Genomic DNA, 24121 nt, shown 5'->3' with positions numbered 1-24121 from the left:
ATATCTCAGCATTAAAAGGGGCTTTTCAAGATCGGTATATTGTAAGAATTTGAGGAATAGTATTACTCTCTATACATTTTCTCTATGTCTCCTTATTCCAGATGCCATTTGCATAACTCCATTTTCCTTGAGATAATATTTCCAAACCTCTCCTTGTGTCATTTTACAATGACAACAGTTCTAAGAAAGACCACAAGGCTTCTTGAAGACAGTTTTTGCAAAGTCTCTAGAGAATGCACCTCGAAGTGTGCAAAGATTTTGCTGTGCTTGTATGAAAAGCCAAAGACATCAGCTTTTGTGCTAGAAAAATAAAGCCTATTTGCCAGGCTGTGAACTAGGGAATTTTTGCATTTATACTTGGATAAACAGCATGGGATATTTTACTGTTGAAGGCTCTAATTCAACTACTAAGGAGCCAATATTGGCTCCATTGGTGGTGGTGCTAGGGCTATGATCATAACCTTCTTTCTAATTTCTTTCCCAATTCTCTGCTTTTCCTTCCCGGCTTTCTACTCGGGACATGTCTTTTCTCCAGCCCTCTTCTTTTTATCTCCATTTGATGCCTGCATCCTCTTTCAACTTGTCTCTCTTTGTTTTAAATAAGTGTCAAGTCCCCTCTTCTTCTCAACAGCCATACTCCGCTCCTTACTCATTATGTTGTCACTATATGGATGGAGCAAAGAGGCAGGTTCCAGTAATAGTACAGCAGTGGGTGATGTCACATAAGTACTATTTCCCTTGTCTTACTAGGCCATCATTTCTTACAAGACAGCAATGTGAGGGCTCCCATTGAAGACTGACAGTTTTTAAAGTGTTCTTTTAAATGGCAACATGTTGGCAGTGTTTACTTCAGTCCCCGTAAATGGATTTCTTGAACCAATGGCATAAGGGTAGGGTAGAGGCAATGACTCAAATACAAGGCCAGAGGGTGATCTCCTTGGGTTTTGCACATATTGCATAGTTCACAACTAATCTTTCTCCACTGAAACTCTTAAGACAAAAGACTTAGAAGGCTTTGGTGGGTAGGTAGTCGTGTATTTAACTCTCCAAACTATTTTTCTAACATTGTTAATGTGCAATATAAACCCACACAAATCCCAACAGCTGCATAAATGGAAAATATGTCTGGTGATATTCCTTCTACACATACGCTGGACCATGTGCACATTTATGAAATTCCCATCTGATACCAATTCTTATTGTCTTCTTTATTATTTCATTTTTTATTGTTTTTTACTGTTTATAGTGGTAATGACAGCAGTAGCTCCCATGTACATGGCACTTTGGAGTTCCCAAAGTGCTTTCCTCACAACATCCCCATCAGGTAGGCAGTATAAATATTACTATCCCCATTTTACACATGTGGAAACCGAGGCTCTGAAAGGTTTAAATGACTTTCTCAGGAGCCTGCTCAGCTAGTAAATGTCCATTCAAGGACTTGACTCACAGTCTTCTGATTGTAGTTTCAGTGTCATAAAGGCTGTGATCCCTTATTATGCTGGGACTGGGGTAAAGATCTAATTCTTCAGTCACAGGCTAACTATATTCTATTTGGCTTCTTTCCTACTGTTATAGAAGGGTTATTTGTCAAGGGACATGATTAGCCCAGAGCAAGTCCAATTCTGTGTAAAAAAAAAAAAAGCTGTTCAATCTCCTTTGACAAAGCCTGGATAACACCCAGGGTCCTAGCTGCTGTTCATTGCTGCCTCTCTGTACACTTCCCACATATCAAAGTTGGTTAATACATAAGCTGCCTAATGCAAAAGCAGCATTTTGACAAAGGTTTCAGTCATAGTAGCCTCTACAGTAAAGAACACTTAGTCATTTACTGAGGAGCAAATACTTTTTTCCTAGGCGAGAGGCCACAAAATGTAATCAAAAGATAGCTGGACTTATTGTCAAGAGGAGTGCGGCTTCAAATCTCCCACTCCTGTCTCTGGTGTTTATTAGCTATATGATTACGGGCAAATCACCTTAACTCTCTAGGAATCAGTTTTCTCATCTATAAAATGAGGATAATAAACCCTACAGTATCTACCTTGCCAGGTTGAAAGGTTCAAATGGTACAAATTACATAAATCATTATTCAAATATGAAAGTGCTCTATTCATAATAATCATAATAATTTTAAAAGGACGACTAGTTGGAGAATTTACTGTGATGTATATAGTGAAGGTGTTATCATGATTCCAAATACAAACAGGCAATAATTTTATAACACACATGTCAACAAACAGATACCATTGGTCCATCTTTATTTTCCCATATGAGATAGTATAACATAGAGAAATAAATGCATTTGTTCAAAATTGCACAAAAAAAGGCCAGGGGTAAGGCCAACCTGGAAATTTTATAGCAGCAATTCTTGGACATTTTTGCTTATAACAAATCAGTATGATTCTTTGCCATGAGGAATCATGACACACAATGGTACAATATAATCTCAAGAGGAAATTTGATAGAATTAGTGACACACTTAGCAGAAAATCGTAGCACATTCTTTAAGAACCATTGCTTTACAGAATCACAGAATTTCAGAGTTGAAAGGTACCTCAGTGACCATGTAGGCCAACCTGTCCCTAGGCAAGAATATCCTTTCTATCAAACAGTAAGTGGTATCCAGCTTTTGCTTTAAGGTACCTAATAAGTGAGGACCCATCGTCTCCTGAGGTAGCCCCTTCCACTTGGGAGTAGCTCTAATTGTTGAAAAGTTTTCCTGAAATAAAACATATTTTTCCGTTTGACACATTCTTCTCATTACTTCTAATTCTGCCCTCTTGGGGCCAGGTGTTTCTTAAAATTATTTTCGGTTATAGATTCCTTTGGCTGTCTGGTGAAGCTTATGGACATATTTTTTAACTGACTCAATGGAAATATATAGGACTTTAAATGAAAGCAAGAATATTGAAATAAAGATATCTATTTTTCCCATCCAAGCTCATGGACTCCTTGAAATTTATCCACAGACTCCCTAGGGGCTGTGACCCCCAGGTTAAGAACGCCTCGTCTACGTGACAGTCTATCAAATATTTGATAATGGATCCTATCTTCCTTCTGCCTAATTCTTTTCTTTCCCAGTCTAACTGTCCTTGGTTATTTCAACCAATTTTCATATAACATAGATCCTAAGATCTTTACTCTCCTATATGCATTCCTCTGGACACTTTCTAATTAAGCAATATCCTATTTTGTGTGGGGGCCCAAACTGAACAAAAGCTCTACATTTAGTCTGACTAGGAAAGAGTACAGAAGTACTACCACCACTCTAGATCTGATTCTTGCCTCTTAATGATACCTAAGATCTTATTCATTTTTCTGGCTACCAAATCACATATTAGTAACTCATATTGAGCCTGCAAGTCATTCAAAAGTCCCAAGCATTTCAAACAACTGTCTAGCCACCAACCACAAAGTTATGAAATTGATTTATTTTTAACCTGAGTATAAGACATCACCTTTATTTGATTAGATTCAGCTCAGTGATCCGTCCTGTCATGATCCTTTTGGATGTGGATATTATTTGTCCCTCCCAGCTTCGTGGAAACTTCTACTTTCCAAATACCATTCCTTGTCCCTTTCAAGATGCATTGACTATATTTAAAGAGTCATATGACTGCTAAAATTTATTTTTGCTGTCTTCCATCCTTGAAGAGAACCAAAATGGCATCACTACATTAGAGTCAAATTACAGTATGTCAGACTGGAGCCGATCAGACCAATACAAGTTTGGAATGCTCTATTGCAGATCAGGCACAAACAGTCCATGTGAACATTTGGGGTGGATTCTCTAAATTTTGCACATCTCTCGTTTCTTCTGAGCTATCTTAATTCTGCTTTGCTCATAGAGCACAAAACCTACTCTGAAGAGGGCATGCTTACTAGGTGGTCCTGTGCCAATGTCTTTCATGTCATGCAATCAGTTCCAAAATTTTCAAGATAAACCTTGCATTGCTTTCTCTGACCACCATGTGAGCACTTGCCTTGTGTGAGTTCTCCAGAAAATAGTCTTTTAGATAGGCGTACATTGGCATTCGAACAACGTGGTTAAAATTTATACAGATGAACTGAATCTGTTAGTCATCACACATAATCAGAAAGCAGAAGTGAGTGTCAGGCATAACTAGGTACTGGTTGCCTGCTCAATTGCCCCTTCTACTCCACACTGGCACCAAGCAATGGACAAAGACCCATGCTCCTTATCCTGGAAGAGATAACCTACTCAACCTTGGAATGAGTCCTTGTGTAAAGATGAGCTAAAATGGCTGAGGATACGTACCTCAAACATATAATTTCCCTCTATGGCCTAGCCCCAGGAATCTGCTAATCTTTTCCTTGACTGTCAGGCAGAAAAGGAGGCTCAACATCTGTCCTGTTGCCTGTGAGTGCCACCTTCTCTACCTCCTTTCCCCCTAAATACCATTTCTACCTCTACCCTAAAATGAAAGTCTGATCATGTCACCTCCTGCTCAACATACACTAGCATCTCTCTTTTGCCATTAGAACCAAGTATAAACCTTTCCAGAGTTCTTGCATGCTACTCCTCTCATCACATTGTACAATTTAGCCACTCTGTTCCACATTAGATACTCCATCTCTGTGTCTTTGCACTGCTAATCAACCATTCCTGAAATATATTTCATCTTTATCTCCAATTCTTGGAATCCTTGATTTCCTCCAAGTCTCTGCTCAAGTACCTTCTTCCATATGGAATCTTTCTGCATCCTTTATCTCTTAGTGTATACCTTTCCAAAACCACCTTGTATTATAGATATAGATATAGATATAGATATAGATATAGATATAGATATAGATATAGATATAGATATAGATATAGATATAGATATAGATTATGTACATGCTTGAATAGTTTCATGTTGTCTCTGCCTAGAATGTAAAGGACTGGAGGTCAGGGGACAATTTCAGTGTCCACAGTGCTTGGCACATAGAAACTGGCATAATAAATGTATACTGGTTGATGAAATCAATATTGCCCTTATTGATATTCACTGCCCCATGGATTCATTCAGCATCTCTGTGTTTCTAAGTTGTAAACTGTTTAATAAATGCATGTTGAATTGAACATAATTGGAGAAAAGTGGTATGAACTTACTCTCCAGTAAGTATCATCATAAGACTTAGACATTTCTCAGGATAGAGACCACTGAATATGTTCTTACAAATGAGAAAATTAAGACACAGAGAAATGATATAAACTACCCAAAGCCACACAGGTTAAAATTAACCAATAAATCAAAACTGACATTCATACAGCACTTGTGAAATAATTTTATATATTCTCTTCACTCATGATAATCCTCATGGGTAACTACTATAGACAATATTTCCTCCATTTTGTAGATGAGGAAACAGAGGCTGAAAGAATCACACTGTCTTCTTCATGTTCATCTGACCAGTAACTATTAAAAAGAGGATCTGTATCCATTCTTCCAAGTTTAGTACTACTTTCAATAATAACCCTAATCCTAACCTCTGCCTGTGAAATGTTGCCAGAATTCAAGCCTTGGACCTAGGATATCAAATGCAAAACTTCTTCCATTGACTGTTCTGCCTCAACTCTCTCTCCCACAGCTGCTTAAATGACCAAATGAAAGCAGAGAAGCTGACTTCTGACATCTCTGGACTCTTGCTTCACTGTGGGGTGGCTCATGTTATCTGAAAATTCAGTGTGTGAGCATTCATGTGTAAGTGTGAAGAGGACTGTATTTCCAGAGTGATTTTTTCAAACATTCATCCTGTATTTTCAATTTAGGGTGACTAAGAAAATCTCTTAGTATATGGAAACTCTGATAATAACAAGAGATACTTTTCCTGGAATATTACCGTAGGCATTTAAGAAAGTTCAAAGGCAAGACTATTCCATGAGCCCTAGACTTAGAGTCATTCCAGGTTACACAGTTTTAGTGATGATTAATACCTTCCAACATTCATGCTATGGCTATAGAACTTCTTAAAGACAGCCTTCAAGATCAGAGTCTTTGAAAAGAGATGACATATATTCATATTAAAACCTAGTTGCAAATTAAAAATAAAACCAATTCCTCAGCTGCTCTGAGCAATAAAATTATTTGTTGTGGGGTTTTCTTCCCTTTGGTTATAATTTTAATGCCTCCTGAAACAATGACATTACAACAACTTTAAAAGACAATGAATTTGAACTGGATAACTAGGCAGGTTTTAAGCAAGTAGAATAGAACTGGGTTGTTGAAGTTTGCAATTCCTTTTTTTTTTTCCTTAAGTAAAATCTCTGATCCGTCAAGGAGATCCTAGAAAAATGATCAACAAGGGAGAAGATATGGTGCAGTCACACTGCATTCATTGAGATTTTTAAATGAAAAATGTAATTAAAGTAAATGGTATCATTTCAAGTAATTATTGAGAAATCCTGTCTATTAGCTAAGATTAATTCTCCTGATTCTAATCTCTCTCTACTACCTAATGGTGCCCTCCTTGTTTCATGTAATTAAAATGTAGCAGGTAGTTTATACACAAGAGGGAGTGTTTGTATTAAAAATATCTTTTCATAATCAACGTTAAGCACTCATTCCATTTATGACTGAAGTTTTTGAATAGAAATCTAATATTTTATTGTGAACTTTTAAATATATGTGTTAGTGTTCATTTATTTTAATATATTTTAATTTCATTCAGAATTATCAGATGTGGTTATGAGAAATATAAAGATTTAAATAGGTATGGCAAATCAAATTACTGGGTTGGCGTGATTTTTAAAAATGTCAAGTAAATTTAATTCTATCAAGTTAGACTCCAGTTGCTCACAGTGACAAAAAAAGTTATTTGAGGCTATGGTCTTGCTTTTATTTTTTTTTAATCAGATCTTCTGGGTTTTTTTTTTAATTTTCTTGTTTCAAAGTATGCTGTCTTTCTCTGACTTTCATGGCATATTTACATAGTGCAAATATATCATAATTTAGACAAAATAACTCCATAAATTCGAGCCCTATTTTGCATGCACACACACACACACACACACACACACACACACACACACACACAAAACACATATATTCAGTACGTCAGTCAATAAGCATTTATTAAACACTTACTGTGAACCAGGCACTGTGCTAAGTGATGGGGATACAAAGAAAGGCAAAAGACATTTCCTGCACTCAAAAAACTCACAAACTAAAGGGAAAAAACAGGCCAACAATTATGAATAAAGAAAATACGTACAAGAAAATACAATAATACACATTTCCTGCGGTAGTCAGGTGGCAGTTAAGAATAAATCATATTATATCATAATCATATCATATATCTGTATCAAACTCTAATTTATTTGAAATCTTTTAGAATAAGTTTTTATTGATGTTTTCTGTTATGTCATCATGGTTATCCTCAGTATCTCTACTTCTCCTCTTTCAGTGAAGCTATTATATATAACAAAAAATACTTATTTTAAAGAGGAAAAAGTCAGCATAACTGATCCATACATTGAAAAAATCCAAAAATATGTGCACCAAAAATATGAGACCTATGTGTCTCCCCCCTCCACAAGAGATAGGTTGGGTGTGTCCTTTCATATCTCTTTATTTGAATCATGCTTGATCTTTATAATGATTTGAAATCTTAATAGGAATAATGGAAAGCACACTACCCTGTTAGTCAGAAGTTGAATCAACAAGTCAGTAAGCATTTATTAAATGACTGCTATGTGCCAGGTACTGGGCCAAGCACCAGGATTCCTGCTCACTAGCTGTAGCATCTTTGGTAAATCACTTCTCTTCGGTCTACATTTCTTCCTCTGTGAAATAAAGACTTTGGGCTGCATGACTTATAAAATCCTCTTCTAGGTCTAACAGTCTGTGGTTTTGCATGGATTTAAGTTAGACTCCAATCTACCAAATCACAAGAAGTCATTTTATAAGTGCTTGGTATTTGATCAATACTATATAAGATCAATGCTCCCCTATGTTAAAAAGCATTTAAGGGAGAGGCCATAGGATTCCATGGACTAAACTATGCTAACATATGCTTAGAGTGGGTAGCCACCCATGTGCTTTGATTTGAGAAGTGCCAAAAGCTTTCTTCTTCAAAATATGTACCCAGCTGGCCATTTACCACATTTAAACCCCACCTCCCTCCAAATTGTCACTTTTTTGGGTTAGGGAAGGCAGGGATTTCAGAGGCCATCTAGTCCAAACCACTCATTCTACAGATGAGGAAAACGAGGTCCAGGAAGGTCAAGTAACTTGTTCAAGGTTAGTAACCATTAGAGGTGAAATTTATGTGCTCAGGAAATAATGTATTAAAATATTAAATCATTTTCACTCAGTTTTGTTTATCAGAGGATGGAAGACAGGAAATGGAGTGCTAAGGACTATGTTTGCCTTCTTCACGACTGGGGGGATGAGTTCACTTTGTAAGAGTCCAAAGTGTCGCAAACTAAGATACAAATATAATCGTATGGGTATATTTATATTGGCCCTTTCAAACCAGGGACAATCAGTTAATAAACTAATTAATTACAGACTAGCACCCATTGTTAATAAAGTTCTACTTGAACCCTAAACCTACACTAAGAGCAGAGTATATAGAAAAATGTTCTCCATTTAACTTCCAATTGTGAGAAACAAACTTGGCTATTTGTTTGAATGTCAGTGTTGGGGGAGAGCATCTCTTGGCAGGGATCTTTGGACAAAAGTGTTATTCTCCTGGATCTCCTGGATCAAAGTGGAAATCCAGCTTACCAAATCCTTAGCAGTGCTGCCAATGTCATTTATCATGCATCATATAATTTGACTCTTTAGTCATTTCCACAGTTCCAACTTTGTAAGCATCCCAGCTACACAAAAGAAACTCCCTGCCTCTAAATCAGTGGCTGGTTTGTGAGAGAAAACACACACCTGCACACACTAACATGCACATACCTGAACTCAACTGTACAATCATCTCTCTGATTCCTCTTAAAAATGCAGAGTTAGTGCATAAACCCTTACTTTTAGATCTCCCCATTTAAGGAAATTTACTATTTGCATGCTCGAATTATAATTCTAAAGGGACACGTTTTACATTGTGATTGATTGAAAAATCAGATGTTAACCAGCAAGACAAGACCAATTTTCCAACACTTCAGCTCTATTTGTTCAAATTTATTGCCATTGTAAAGGACCAATTATGGCTAATAATGGTGTTATACTCATCTCAATAAGTAACTGGTTTGGTAAAGCTTAAAGCGCCCTCAACTTTGGCATTCACTTTAGTTAACTACTGGCAATAGCTAATTTCTTATAGATTATTACTTTAATGCCTTATTGCTCCCTGAACACATATATAGTGTCAATGAATTATCATCTGATACTCATTTATATCCTGCCATTAAACCTTCTGGAGGAAATGCAGGCTATAAGCCACATTGGTAGAGTATCATATCTACTGGATATTAATGAATTACGGAATCTTGCATGCCAATGTCTGTGGCTACGTCAGAATTCAATTTTCCCACAATGTCTGAACTACAGAGGCTCAGCTGTTTCAAACTGCATGAAGCCTAGGTGTTCTAAACATATACTGATCACCAGAGTTTTCTAGAATCTGTCACCTTGAACCCACACAATTGAAAAAAATTAACCTATACATGCTTCCCAAGAGGAGAGAATCTAGCTTTCTTACTAGACCTTTCTGGACTTCAATAATATAAATAAAAAAGTGAGCCATTTAGCTGCTTTGGAAACTACCATTAACCTTAGTTCATAAAGGCCCTAATGAAATTATCCATAAGTGAGAATGGGCAATGTTACTTTTATAACCCCAAAAGGGGAAAATATATGTTCCTACTGAGCTTTCTCACATTATGTTCCTATGTCAAGACACTAATTCCTTTCTATTCTAGATATTCTTCTTTTTAGATGAAAAAGTAGACATTTTTCTCTGCTAGCCTACTCCTGTACTATGCAAGATGGAGAATGATGGAAATACATTCTTAAAGCACGATTATACTGCATCTATCACCTAATTAATGCATGGAACTCCTTATTTTGCCAGTGTAGACACCTTTCCTTGAGGAAATAATACAATATAACCCCAAAGAGAAACACCCACTGCCTATTTCTCCCTAACCCCATCCTTCAGTCACATTTTCCTGTATCTCAAGTCTGAGTAAGTTAATGTTCAGCCTGAGCAGTTGCTACTGTCTGTGTGCAAATCACCAGAAACACTTCAAGGAAGAGTATGTGCAAATCCCTGCAAAATGAAACATGAATATCCTATTCTCATTTCAGTCTAAATCATGCAAGAGTAGAGAGGATTCTCCTGGAAGCAAAAGGGACTCTCAGTTATCCACAGGAATGGGATACCAGGAGTGCATGGACAATTGAAATTCACAGATAATCCCTAAAGGCTCATTTTAGTCAATAGCTTCAACCTTCTTATCCCACCAAACCTTTTGCCTAGCTGCTTAAAAGTGGGACTATTTAATGGCTCTAATGTCATTCTCCTATATTTTCCCTCTGCCTACTTAGTAGAAGAGCTAATGAACAGTGAAATGGTTGAAAGGGAAGTAGCAGAAGGGAGGAAGAGAAGATGACAGGTCTGTGAACTGGGAAATAGATAAACTAAATAATCAGCCCTTGGTAGTGGAAAGTTGACAAAATTAGATTCCTGTTTAATCTGCTCTTGCTCTTTGCCCAAAGGTCAAGAAGTGATTCATTTTTAACTAAGATTGAAATGCCTTTGAAACCAAGTACCAAGTTATCAGATATTTTAAATCATAAACCCAATGGACATTAGTTTACTATAATCCTCCCCACCTTCCATATTATCTTCTATCTTTCCTACCCCTCATCCCCCCTCACACTTAGAAAAACACACATAGCAGCTTAGAAAACTTGTGTTATTTTACTTACAATTGTGAAGTTCATGACCTTGAGAATCCAGATGGTCATAGCCAAGTTCACCAGGATTAAAATCATTAGGAGAAGAACAAAGAAATAGAGGCATCTCTTCCGCCAGCCATAAATCCCTACTTTGTATACCTGCGGTCCTTCAGAGCTTTGCATATTGTTCCTGTTGTGAGTATACTGTTCCTGAGGCATCTGGAATTAACAAGAGAGGAGAGAGAGAGAGAGAGAGAGAGAGAGAGAGAGAGAGAGAGAGAGAGAGAGAGAGAGAGAGTGAGAGAGAGAGGAGGCATATACACATTAAACTGCGGAAAAAGTCAACTAGAGAAGAGCTATCGCTGCCTGTTGTCTTGGATTTCTCATCCCTTTGGGGGATTCTAACAAATCTCAGTTACCTTCGGACTCTACCAATTCCTGTGGCCCAGCTTAAGGCAATGTTGTTGTTGTACAGTCAACCAGTCATGTCCAGGTTTTCATGACTCCATGGACCAACTATCCTTAGGGTTTTCTTAAGGCGATAGCTTTCTTATGTTATTTATCAGTGCAATCATAGTCCCTATTTGTGTGTGTGTGTGTGTGTGTGTGTGTGTGTGTGTGTGTGTGTGTGTGTGTGTGTGTGTTTGTACAGGTATATATATGCACCCACAAAGAGATATAGAATATTGTTGTTGTTCAGGTTTTTCAGTCTTGTCTGACTCTTCCTGACCCTATTTGGGTTTTCTTGGCAAAGATACTGAAGTGATTTGTCATTTCCTTCTCCAGCTCATTTTACAGATGAGGAAACTGAACCAAACAGGGTTGAGTGACTTTCCCAGAGTCACACAACTACTAAGTGTCTGATGCCAGATTTGAACTCAGGAAGAGAAGCCCAACACTCTATCCACTGAGCCACCTAACTGCTCCATAGAGAAGAAGGGAAATATAAGTGTGAATTTCCATGGGAGATCATTCTCAAATGAGGTATTTTTTTTTCCTCAAAAGTTGCGTGGAATCATGGGATCGTAGATCCAGAACCAGAAGGCATAGGGGATCAGAGGCAATCTAGCCCAACCTCATTTTACAGATGAGGAAAACGAAACTCTGGGATTTGTTCCATGTCCCCCAGATAAGAAATGTCAGAGGCAGTATTTGAACTAACATCCACTGACTCCACAGCTAACTACAGTTTCCACTGTACCATGTTGTTCCTGGTCTTTGCTAGTGAAATGCTTAGGTGTTTAACAAAGTCCTGAAGGTGGCATTTTAAATTAGTTGGGTAGAAGGAGTTAAGTTCAGCAGATCATTTTGGGGATATGATGAGAATTCTCAGAGGTTTTCTTCATTAAAAAATCATAAGGATCTCAGACACAGTCTTTCTCCATGGCTACAAAGGTAGCAGGAAAAGAACCATTCTTAGCTTTGTTCGTTTCCATACAAACTCCAACTTCAGAGACCAAGAGTTCTGGCTGTGCAACCCACCCGGAAGCTTTATACCAAACAAAAGCCCTCACTGTCATTGTTACATCTCTTGCACTTCCTTTGTGGGGCTCCCTTGTGCAGGCTTGAACACAAAGGCAACATCATCCGTGGGCCTTACACATCAAGAGAAAAGAAGTCACTTAGAAGAGGAAAGAAAGCAGGTGGGAAAGTTAGGGTGCCTGAAAAGAACAACTCTTGTCTTTCTTGTGCCAGATAAACTCACTGATGGTGTCCAGTGAAGGATTGTAGCTGTGGAATGTGGACTGCATGTTTAATCTACCTTCATAACCAGGGAAGTGGATGTCAAAGATATGTTTTCTTCCCTTAACTTTCCAGTTTAGTAGATTCCTAGAGGGTCCACTTTGAAGGGAGCTTAGAACCCATGAAAGTTTCTATTTTTTCCAGGGAGGAAAGTGAGTATCAGAGAGGAGAAACAGCTGGTCCCAATAGTGATAAGCAGCAAAGCTGAAACTAGAACCCAAGTCTCCCTTTGCACTTTTACTGTGCTGATTCTTAGATCTTTTTATAATGATTCACAAAATTAAAATGCTCAGTTCTCTAATGAGTACCTAAAATGATGGACACACATTGGACATGTTTGAAAAGAATGAATGTAATGAAAAGTCATTGTAAGGCATATGTGAGGCAAAAGGATACCCACCTTTTATAAAAAAACTTTTCATCATGACAGGGATAATCTCTTATACATACATTGCATTTCTGACATATCTTCTAATTAAAAAAAAAGCAACCAATTGAAAATGTAGAAGCTAAGGAAAGGATACCTAATATCAACTGTTCCACTAGACTTTTCCCTAAAGAACAATGGTTGTAGATATGGGAATAGAGGGGCACATTAGAATCTTTGTTAAAAAAAAATTGACATTTCTGAAGGCTACCTACTGAACATTTCAAACATTACATCAAGTAGGCACCTTTAATTTATCATATTCAGAACAAAATATTTTAGCTTTACTTCCAAACCAACCCCTTTTCAAACTTCCCTCCTTCTGCCCATGCTTATAAAGATTTTCAGCCTGAGAGTCACTCCTGATTCCTCCATTTTCTTCCCTCTTCAGAACTTTCCTCTTTCTGTCAAAGGCACCACCATTATTTTAGTCAGGCAGACTCAGTGTCTTGTAGTCATCCTCCCCTCACTCACCCTCATACCACATGCCCAATTAGTGGACAAATGCTAGCCATCTACTTCCATACCACATCGTTTTTTTTTTTCCCCATTTACATGGTTGCCCTCCTGGTTCAAGCCCTCATTACCTTTTGCCTGGTCTATTGCAATAGACTCCTAACTGATCTGCATGGCTTAGGTCTCTTCCTTCTCCAATTTATCTTCCCCATAGCTGCAAAATTAATAGAGCTAAAACACAGATCATTGACCTTATTGGGTGGCTGCCTATTTATTACCTTTATGATCAAATACAAACTCTTTACTTTGGCATTTAAATCCCTCTACAATCTGAATCCAACATTTATATCCTGATCCATTCTGCATTTCTTCACTGCAAATGTTATGTTCAGTCAGTCAACTAACATTTAGTAAGTGTGTGCTACATGTCACAAACTGTGCTAAACACTAGGGATACAAAGAAAGGTAAAAACACAGTGCAAAAAACAGTAGATCAGAGTTTAAGGAGAGGGAGGCAATGTATAAACCTCTAATACAAAGAAGATATGTACAGACTAAGTTGGAGATAACCTTAGAGGAAAGTCACTGCGATGGAGGAGGATTGGGAAAGGCCATCTTGTAGAAGATGGAACTTTAGCTGATGAACAGCTACTGACAACAACCAGGCAGGAGATGAAGTGTTGAGTGAGAGGATCAGCAACGAGGTGAGTGTCAAAGGACTGCTAAGCGTTCCATGCGTTGGGACAAATTGTGGCATAACTTTAAGAAATTTGGGACCCACTCCTTACCGCAAGAAGGCATTGGATGAGAACTTTAATGGGATTATTTTCATATGTTGCTATTAAAAATGCATATTTAAACCAATATCACCTCTATTATTTCAAATGGTCCTCACAACTCTCATGTGAGACAAGAAAGGTAGATAATTTGACTCCCTAATCCACAAATGAAGAACTGAGGTCCAGAGAAATAAAATATCTTGCTCAATGTCACATCATTTGCTCAGAGACCCAAAGTTGGAAGGGTCCTCAGAGGCCATGTGGTCCAGCTCCTTCATTTAATAGATGAAGAAACTGAGGCCTGAAGAGGTTAAGGGACTTGCCCAAGATGACACAAGCAGTAGGCAGTAGAGGTGGTATTTGAACCCAGGTCACCTGGCTGCAGAGCATCTGTCACCCATACCATATTGTCTCCTTAACTCCTTCTTTTGCCCTCTTTTTTCACATATATACTACTCTCCCTTACTGGATTGATAAGTATACCGCATCTTCTAGCATCTGGCTCAGTACGAGGGACATTAAGTAGATTGTTAATATATGCTCATTGATTGGTTGATGAACTACAAAGTCATTTCTACGCCGATTATGGTTGATTTGCATTTATCTCTGGACGCAGCTGACTATTCTCAAACCACCTCAGTAAAACTATAACTATATTCCTTAAAGTAGAAGTTACTTGGTTTCTCTCTTTCCTGCCTTCTTTCTTTCTAAGGCTAACAGCTACATTCCTTTTTGTGAAACCTGCAGTTTCATGGAGGGGGTGGGGCGAGCACCTTGGTACCTGAATAGGGCTAAGGAGTGGGAGCAGAGCAGCACAGATAGCACTGGGCAGAGTGGGAGCTGGTATATAAGGTGGAGTGGAATTATGGTAGAGAATAGCTTAAGCCACATTCTTATAAAGGTTGAGGTTTATAGATTTCTGGATTCAGAGGACACCGTTGTAATAAAGGAATGTACTATTTCAAAATTCATATTCTTTGAGTGTGTTGCAAGAGTGAAATCAAAAGGTCATGGCAACAGCTCAGATATGGAGGGGATGGGGTGGTAAGAGATAGTGAAGAGTTTGGGATGATTCCTAGATTGTGAGCCTGAGGGACTGGGAGCATGGTGCTGCCTTCTTCAATTTTACAAAAGATGTGTGTTGGGGTGGGCACATTTTGAGGAAAAGAGTGAGTTATGTTTTGGACATAGTTTAAGATGTCTACTGAGGCAGCTACATGGCTCAGTGGATGGAGTTAGAAAGACCTGAGTTCAAATGTGACCTCAGACATTTACTAGCTGTGTGACCCTGGGCAAACCACTCCGGTACCTTTGCCAATAAAATCCCATGGACAACTGAATGACTGAATAATAACAGGACATCCAGTTCATGTTGTTTCAAAGATGGTTAGAGAGGCTAGTTGAGAGATTAGGGAAGAGAAGGTATATTTGAAAGTCATCAACACAGAGATGGAAATTAAATCCTTAGGAGCTGATGAGATGACTAACTGAAGTAGTATAGAGGGAGAAGAAAAGAGGACTCCGGACAGAACCCTGAGGGACACTTATGGTTAGAGGGTATGATCTGTAGGAGGATTCAGCAAGGAGACAGTGAAGGAGTGGACAGATAGGTAGGGGGAAAACTAGGAGAAAACGGTATCCTGAAAACCTAGAGAGAAGAATGAGAGAATGATCAACAGTACCCAAGGCTGCAGAGAGGTCAAGAAGAATGAAGACTGAGAAAAGACCATTGATTTGGCAACTAAGAGATCAGTAGTAACTTTGGAGAGTAGTGGTAGAATGATAAGATCAGAAGCCAGACTGTAAAGAGTTAAGAAGAGAATGAAAGGAGAGAAAGTAGAGGCACCTATAATAATAGGTCTTTTCAAGGAGTTGAAATATAAAAGGCAGGAGAGATATAGGATGAGATAAGGATGGAAGGATCAAGTGAGTTGTTTTTTTTTCAAGATAGGGAAGACATAAGCCTGTTTATAGGCAGTAGTTAACAACCCAGTAGGGAGAGAAAACTTGAAGAAAAGTGAAGTAGTGGTCTTGACAGAGGGGAAATATTTTTAAGGGAGATGTGATGGAATGGGATCACTTGAACAAGAAGAGGGGCTAGCCTCGGTAAGGAGAAAGGCCACTTCATCATGTGAAACAGTGGTGAAGTAGAAGAAAATGGAGGAAAGCATCTGAGTGATAAGAAATAAGGGACAGGAAAGAAGACGAAGCTCACAGCTAACAGCCCCATTTTTTCCCAGTAAAATAGGAAGCAAGATTCTCAGCTGAGAGAGCTGTGGGATGGAGAGGAATGGGAGGTTATAGGAGCGATGAAAACGTTTGGAAGTGCCACTTGGAGAGTGGGATAGTGAGTTGATTAGTGAGGTACAGTAGTGTTGCCTAGCAGCACTGAGGGCCCAGTTGAGGTTATGAAACATCAATCTGTAGTGAACCTAGTCAGAACAATTGTGTGATTTTCTCTACCTTTTTTTCACCAGCATATGTGTAGGAGTGAAGGAGACAAATGGAGGGAGAGATCCAAGGCTGAGGCTTGGCTGGATATAATTGGTGGCATGATAAGAGGACTAGGAATTAAAGAGAGGAAGGCAGTATAGAGCTGAATTAGATGGAAAGAAGAGGAGAGAATGATTAGTGCTGGGAGACAACTGAGGATCATCAAAGGATTAGAGGTAACTGTGAGGATAGAGTAGGGTTATGTAGGAGAAGGCACAGAGAGAATGCTCGAAGCTAATTGATTATGATTGCATAAGGATGTCAGAATTTTTAATAATTTCAATTTCATAATTTCAATTCTTCAACAAAGAAGTGATACTTATGTGGGTAATGGCAAGATCAAGGGTATGACTGATCATCTTTGCATGTGCCTGAGGTAGGGTAGAGGAGTAACTCATGGGATAAGAGTGGGTTGAGAAACTGAGTGGTTAGAGTGTTTAAGGGAGCATCAATATGTGTGTTGAAGTCTCCTAGTATTAAAGCAGGAATTGGGGTGGAGAGAAATATGGTAAGGCAGGTATTGAACTCTTCCGTTGAAGAAGAAAGACAGTGGCTTGGGGGTCTGCATATAACAGCTGCTAGGACTTTGATTAGGTGGTAGATGTAAATATCATGAACCTCAAAGAAAGAGAGGTAACTGAATGACGGAGGAAGGGAGATGGCCTGGAAGTGGCAATGGGGAGCAAGGAGCATTCCGACTCTCCAGGTCCGCAACCAGTGCGCAGAGAATAAATTAAGGTGCAACTAGCACTAGAAAGTGTGGCCAGGGTGGCTAACTCATCAGGGAGAAGTCAGGTTTCAGCAAGAGACGGTAAACAGAAGGAGTGGGAGAGGAAAAAATTTAAAATGAAAGGAAGTTTGCTGCCTATGAAACAGGCCCTCCAGAGGGCACAGCAGAAGGGATGGGTGGAGTCAGGATGAAACTTTGGGGTGCAGAGGGTTGAAGAGAATGGGAATGAGGAATCAGGGATTATGGGGTGAGGGTGGGGTTTTGATGATGATCTACAGGAGTTTAGATTCACTAGGCTGTGAAGGTATGGTATGACCAGGTGTGAGAGTGTTCATCATTGAGTAAAGTGTGACACTCCTCTACCCGCAAAGGACAGGTACAGTAGGAGACTGGAAACCTGCAGTTGAAGGGAGAAGTTTCTCTTTTTTGCATTGAAAGATTCTCTACATTTCATTTGAGAAATTGGGCAGGCAGTGGAAGATACCTTTCCTGGTATAGATGGAAGGGGTTGCTCTGGGGCAGATAGAAGATGCCTCGTCCAGCCCTAGCAGCCTTCTTTTTTTTTGGGGGGGCACGCTGTTGCCCACAGGAGACAGAAGCTTCAAGATGCTATCACTGAGGCTATTCTGCCTCTCAGCAGATATCGTCCTGTATCCTTGTCACTGTCAAAGTTGTAATGTCAGCCTGTGTATGGCGGTTGGTATATTCTTGCAATCCCTGCTACTGGAGAAGCTGAAGCTGGTGAGTTCAGGAGGTTAGAGGTGCTTTAAGCCAATTTGCTATCTGTATTATCTTGTTAGATGATGGAGTGCCCCTGAGAGTAAGAGAAAGTGGAAACCAGGTTGGTTAAGGAGAGCTGAACCAGTCCAGGTCAGAAATAGAGCAGGTCAAAATTCCTGTGTGGATTAGTAGTGGGACTGGGCCCATGAGTGGCCTCTGTATTCCTAGCCTTTGGAAGATAAGGATATCCAGTCTCAAAACCAAACCAAAGTGGGCAGCTAGGTGGTGCAGGTAATAGAGCTCTGGCCTTGCAGTCAGATCAAGCCTCAGACACTTATCACTTACTAGCTGTGTGACCTTGGGCAAGTCACTTAACATCGATTGCCCCACCAAAAAGCAAAAAAAACCCCAAAAACCAAACAAAACAAAAAAACAACCCAAATAAACCCAAAACAAAACCAAACCAAAGGAAAAGTAAGGGTATCCACTACCCTTACTAACCTTCCACACCTACTTCTTGCATGACCTTTGGCAAGTCAGTAAACTTCCCTGGGTCTCAGTACCTTCATCTGTAAAATGAGGCTCATTGGCCTCTGATCTATGATCTCAGAACTATGATCCTATGATTCCATAATCTGGTTTTTGTTATCACCAGTTTATTGTGACTCTTCTTCCCCAAATCAGCAGTGTCTCGCTAACTGCCAAATCTTAATGTAATTATTTCGGATCTTATTCCCCTTGTCTTTTAGCAAGAAAATATGTACTCTATATGATTTCAATTCTTTAGGTCCACATGAATTATTCTCCATGGAGTATGGCAGTCCAGGATTCTAAGACTTAAGACACATAGTTTCCACTCAAGAAGCTTTTACGAAGGACCTACTGAGTGCCAGGCTTAGTAAGCTCTGAGGATAAAGGTGAAACTGAGAGTCCCTGTCCTTTGGGAGCTTACATTCTTCTGGGGGAAAACAGCACAGACATACAAATATATCAACACAAAATACATACAAAGTATATACAAAGTCACTTTTGGGGGCAAAGAGAATGTTAACTGGGAGTGGGGATCATGAAAAGCCTCCATACAGAAAACCTATCTCCTCAGCACTTTACAACACTAAATCTCTATGCCATCCACACTGATATTAGTAGCTTTTTTTCCCACCACTTATATGTTTTTTGTTTAAAAATGTGACTTCTTATTCTTTTCTCCTAAGTTAGGAGTGTATCTGGCAAACGGTAATCGTGTCTGCATTATCAGTTTACTGAGCAAGAATGTTTTCAGGGAATGATAAAAAAAAAATCCAATAAAGATGTCTCGAGACAAACCCATGTCATCGACTTTCCTGATGATTTTTGGGGGAAATTTAATGAGCCATGATCGACACTACAATAAGGTGGGTATGAGAATAAGTACCCACTGGCATACCTTTGGAAAGCCAATTCAATTTAATTCAGCAAACATTCTTAAGAATCTATACTGTGACAACTCATATTGGAAGGGCCTGGAGATAAAAGATGAAAATGAATTAAATGCCAGCCCTCAAGGAGCTTACGTTGATGTGTGTGTGTGTGGTGTTGTGTGTATTTAAATAGGTAGACAGTTTTGAGGGAAGGACAGTAAGGAAGGAGGCCAGGACTCATGCATAAATAATTACATTATGAGGCAGACTCTGCAGAGTGAAAAAATATCCAGAAAATTTGCTATTAGGAAATGTGATGAAATTAACTTCCTTTGATGTTTGTTCTCAGTATGACACACCCAAACCCAATGTTTTTTTTTTTCACAAATAAATGTTAGGGAATTTTACATCTTTCATGGGATTCAACTAAGCTCCAATTTTATTTTTTAATCAAATCAAGCATTATTTGAATACCTGCTATGTGTTAGACATGGGGAGAGGAGGATATTGAAAAATGGGAGCCATATTCAGTGCATTCAAGGGCACTCAAAAAGTGCTGAGGAACTGAGGCACACTTACAGAAAAAATGCAGGGTTGCTGATTTGGTCCTATCTTGTCATTTTAAAGACAAGGAGACTGAGGCCCAGAGAGGTGAATTAAGGTCCCTAAGGTCACAATCAACAATTACAAATCTAGCACTTTATCTGTTGAACAATACTGACTCAGATATTTAGTACCATAAAACAATATGAGATAGGTAAAAAATGGCTGGTACAGAAAGTAAATGTCACAGGTGGTCAGGGATGGGAGAAAGAACTTCCGACTAAGATATTTGATGAAGGCCTCATGAAGGAGACAGGCTTGAGCAGGACAAGCAATGACAGCTAGCATCTGTAGAGGAGGAAAGAGAACATTGGAGATCATAGACTCAGAATTTCAGAGTTGGCAGGGAGGCACCTCAATAGTCATTTATTTCAACCAATACCTGAAAAGGAATGGCTACTACATGGCCTGCGTCTGATCATCTGTCATCTACTTGAAGATCTCCAAGGAGGGGGACTGTGCTAGCTCCAAAGGAAGTCAGTTCTTTGAGAGAGCTCTTAGTAGAGTCTTGACATGAAGCCTACATTCAGCACCTTACAATTCTACTCATTTCAAACTAGTAGTGTTTAATTAGTAACTAATGTTAAACACCAGTGAACTAGCACTTAATGTTAGACACTGATTAACTAGGTATTAGTTACCAGTTAACTAGTGTTAAACATTAGTTAGTAGTTAAACTAGTTACTAGTTCAATGAGCTAGTTAGTAGTTTAGTTTACTAGTTTAATTAGCTAGTTAGTAGTTTAGTTAGTAGTTTAATTAACTAGATACTAGTTCACATTAATGGGGTTTAACAGAACAAGTCATATCCCTTTTCTACCTGACAGCCCTTCAGATCTTTGAACATAGTTATCACATGGCCCCTAAGCCTTCTCTTCTCCAGGCTAAATATCCCCAGGCCTTTCAACTTGTCATCATATTTCGTGGACTAAAGGACCTTCACTATCCTGACAATGTTCTTCTGAAAGTTTTTTTTTAAGCTAATAATAACAGCAGCAGCAGGAGGAGGAGGAGGAGGAGGAGTGGTCATGATGGTGGTGGTGCTAATAGTAGTAGCAGCAATATTAGTTAACACTTATAAAGCACCTACTGTGTGTCAGGTACTGTGCTAAGTACTTTACAAATAGTATCTCATTTGGTCCTCACAACAACCCTAGCAGGTATATACTGTTACTATCCCCATTTTACACATGAAGAAACTAATGCAGGTAGCATTGAGGTGACTTGCCCAGGATCAAAAAGCTAGTAACTGTTCAGTGCTCTATATACTGTACCATCTAGCTGTCACTTAGCAATACCTTTCATAAATAATGCCTTCCAGAACTGAACCTAATACCCGGGAAGCGAAATGATTAGGGAAGAGTAGAGGAGACTATCACATCCTTATTCCTGGAACCTATGCCTTTATTAATTAATACAGACTAAATTCCCATTAACTGTTGGTTTTGTTTTGGCCTGATACATGGCACAGCCATGCAATGCAACTTAGAATCCATTCAAAATCTTAAATGTTTTCAGACAAACTGCTGCTTAACCATGACTCTCATATTTTATATTTGTTGATTTTTGAGCCAGGTGTGAAACTTTACAATTATCCCTACTGAATTGCATATTACTATATAGAGATCAGTGTTCTAACTAGTCAAGAAGTTTAATCTGTATTTTTAAATGCCCCCCCCCCATAATTTTCTTAAGCCTGGAATTTAACAAAAGAATAAAGCCCTAATTTGAAGGTGATTGCTAATGTGTAAACAGTATTTCCAAGGTGTAAATGATCACATTGAAAATTTAACAATCAGCTCTCATAAGGCTATTTGAACTGGCTCCAGCAAATCCTGGATTCTGCCTCTATCATCCACAATAGGCTAAAACAATGTCAGCAAAATCTTAGAGGAATCACAAAAGGCAGATGGGAGACTAGTGTGGCTACAGCAGAAGACTTGCCAGGATCCGTGAAAAATAAGTAGAATGGAAGCTCCTTGAGAATGGAAACTGTCTCATTTGGGTCTTTGTATTTCAAATAGAGACTAGTACAGTGCCTTGCACATGGTAGAGCCTTAATCCATGCTTGTTGAATTGATTTTATTGAGGTTGGAAAAGCAGGTTGTGGCCAGATTTAAAGACCATGAATTCCAGGCTAAAGTGTTTGGACTTGATCATGTAGGCAATGGAAAAACAGTTGAAGGCTCCCCAAAGTGATATTACTTGTTTATAAAGTAGGCTTCACAACCTGATTGGATGGGGGAAAACTGAAGTGATTTGTTAGCCTTGCTGGGCATAAAGAATTTACTTTAAAACATAGAAGCAGAAATAAATTAGCTTAAGGAACACCAAGCTGTGCTTCTCCAGTCACCCAAAGCAGTCATTTAAAATAGGCTAGCAGGCTTAACTGTCTTATTTGTTGTACGTTGTAATAGCCTGCACAAATCATATAAATTCCCTTAATATGAATATGTAACCCTAAAAAACATTATAAGCAAATACGCTAATGCTGGGCTTAAATGAGCCTTTGTCCACACCTTCATTCTGCTCTTTCTAGAGGCTATTGTATCTGAGTCATTTTTTGGACATCTGGGCACATAACTAATCTTCCATTAACCATGTTAATTTCTGCATTTATTTCCAATTTAAATGCTGGCAAAGGGAATCTAGACCCACATGGCTTCAGGGGCTGTTTGATTCCAGACATTTATAAAAAGCATTAGTTTGGGATTGCTATTGTCTGGCAGCACATAGAGGCTGTAATGAACCCATCATCACTTTTAGTTTTGATAGAAGGACCAACTTTTTTTTCTCAGGAAAAAAAGTCATTCAGTACAGTAAGCTCTGTTACCTAGCATGGTCAAGGAATTAAGAACTTTAATTAATCAAGTATTCAAGTAAAGAGAGTTGTCATATGTACTATGCATCAGTTTTCTTAACTGTGCTCCGAAATAATCATTAAGCATTTATTAGGCGCCTACTTTATGTCAGACTACACTCTCAGTACTCGGGATTCAAACACAAAAATGACATTTTTCATACTGTCAAGGAGCTTACTTTGTCTAAGAAGCAAAGGCTCCCATCTTCTCAATACTAAATTATTTCATCAGTGATGTTATGTGCTCATGGAATGCCATAGGCAGTAAAAACTTGACGCTAAGCATCACTCAGGGGACAGTAGAGAGGGAGCATGTTAAAAGACATGAGCAATCTGTGGCACAGTTCAAACAAGGGATGATGTGGGAGAAACAGCATAAATAATGTCATTAGAGATGTGTGGGATTAGAAAAATTATGGGATGCTCACATGGTAAAATGTTCCATCAGTATCTGCATAACATAAAGAAATTGGGTGAACACTTACGGTGAATTTATTTGAGAAGAGGGACAAGAGTCCTATAGGATGGGAAGGTCTGCATGGTTTATGATTATTGTCATCAGAGAGAATGCCCCCAAAGAAGGAGGCAATGGCTAGATCCTTTTCCTTTCTCTAGTAACACTAAGTAGGGGTATAATGCTTAAATTAAATCTGTCCACAACATCACAAATATCTGTAAGCCTATGGGTACAATATTTTGGGAAAGTCAGTATACACACCACCATTGACCATTCTTAAGAAGAAGGTAGTTGTTAACTTATAATCACCAGCTTAGCTACCTTCTACTAAATGATGCTTATAAAAAAGACCATCAAGTATAAGGACAAACCTATTTATCTAAGCCAAATGGAAAAGAGAAGTAAGGGAAATTATACAGATTAGAAGAGATCAAAGAATTCATCATTGTAAAGGAGATCTCAGGGCAGCTAGGTGTTACAGCAGATAGAGTACAGGACCTGAAGTCAGAAAAAAAAGCCCATCTTCCTGAGTTCGAATCTTGCTAGCTGTGTAAACCTGGGCAGTCATTGAACTCTGTTTCCCTCAGTTTCCTCATCTGTA

General features: G+C 38.7%; 1 protein-coding gene across 2 annotated transcripts in view; it reads right to left on the bottom strand.

Moving 5' to 3' along the window:
- The window catches only part of SGCD (sarcoglycan delta), a 494181-nt gene that overhangs the window by 426018 nt on the left and 44042 nt on the right, over positions 1 to 24121 (bottom strand). For both annotated transcript variants that reach the window (XM_020974625.2, XM_020974624.2), the window contains exon 2: positions 10884 to 11072. In XM_020974625.2, coding sequence (XP_020830284.1) covers positions 10884 to 11072 — 189 coding nt within the window. The remainder of the gene's footprint in view (positions 1 to 10883; positions 11073 to 24121) is intronic.

This window comes from Phascolarctos cinereus, unplaced genomic scaffold, assembly GCF_003287225.1.
Source record: "Phascolarctos cinereus isolate Bilbo 61053 unplaced genomic scaffold, phaCin_HiC Scaffold_2;HRSCAF=192, whole genome shotgun sequence".
Lineage (NCBI taxonomy): Eukaryota > Metazoa > Chordata > Mammalia > Diprotodontia > Phascolarctidae > Phascolarctos > Phascolarctos cinereus.
The sequence above is the reverse complement of the archived record's forward strand: the minus strand, read 5'-3'. Positions and strand labels throughout refer to the sequence as shown.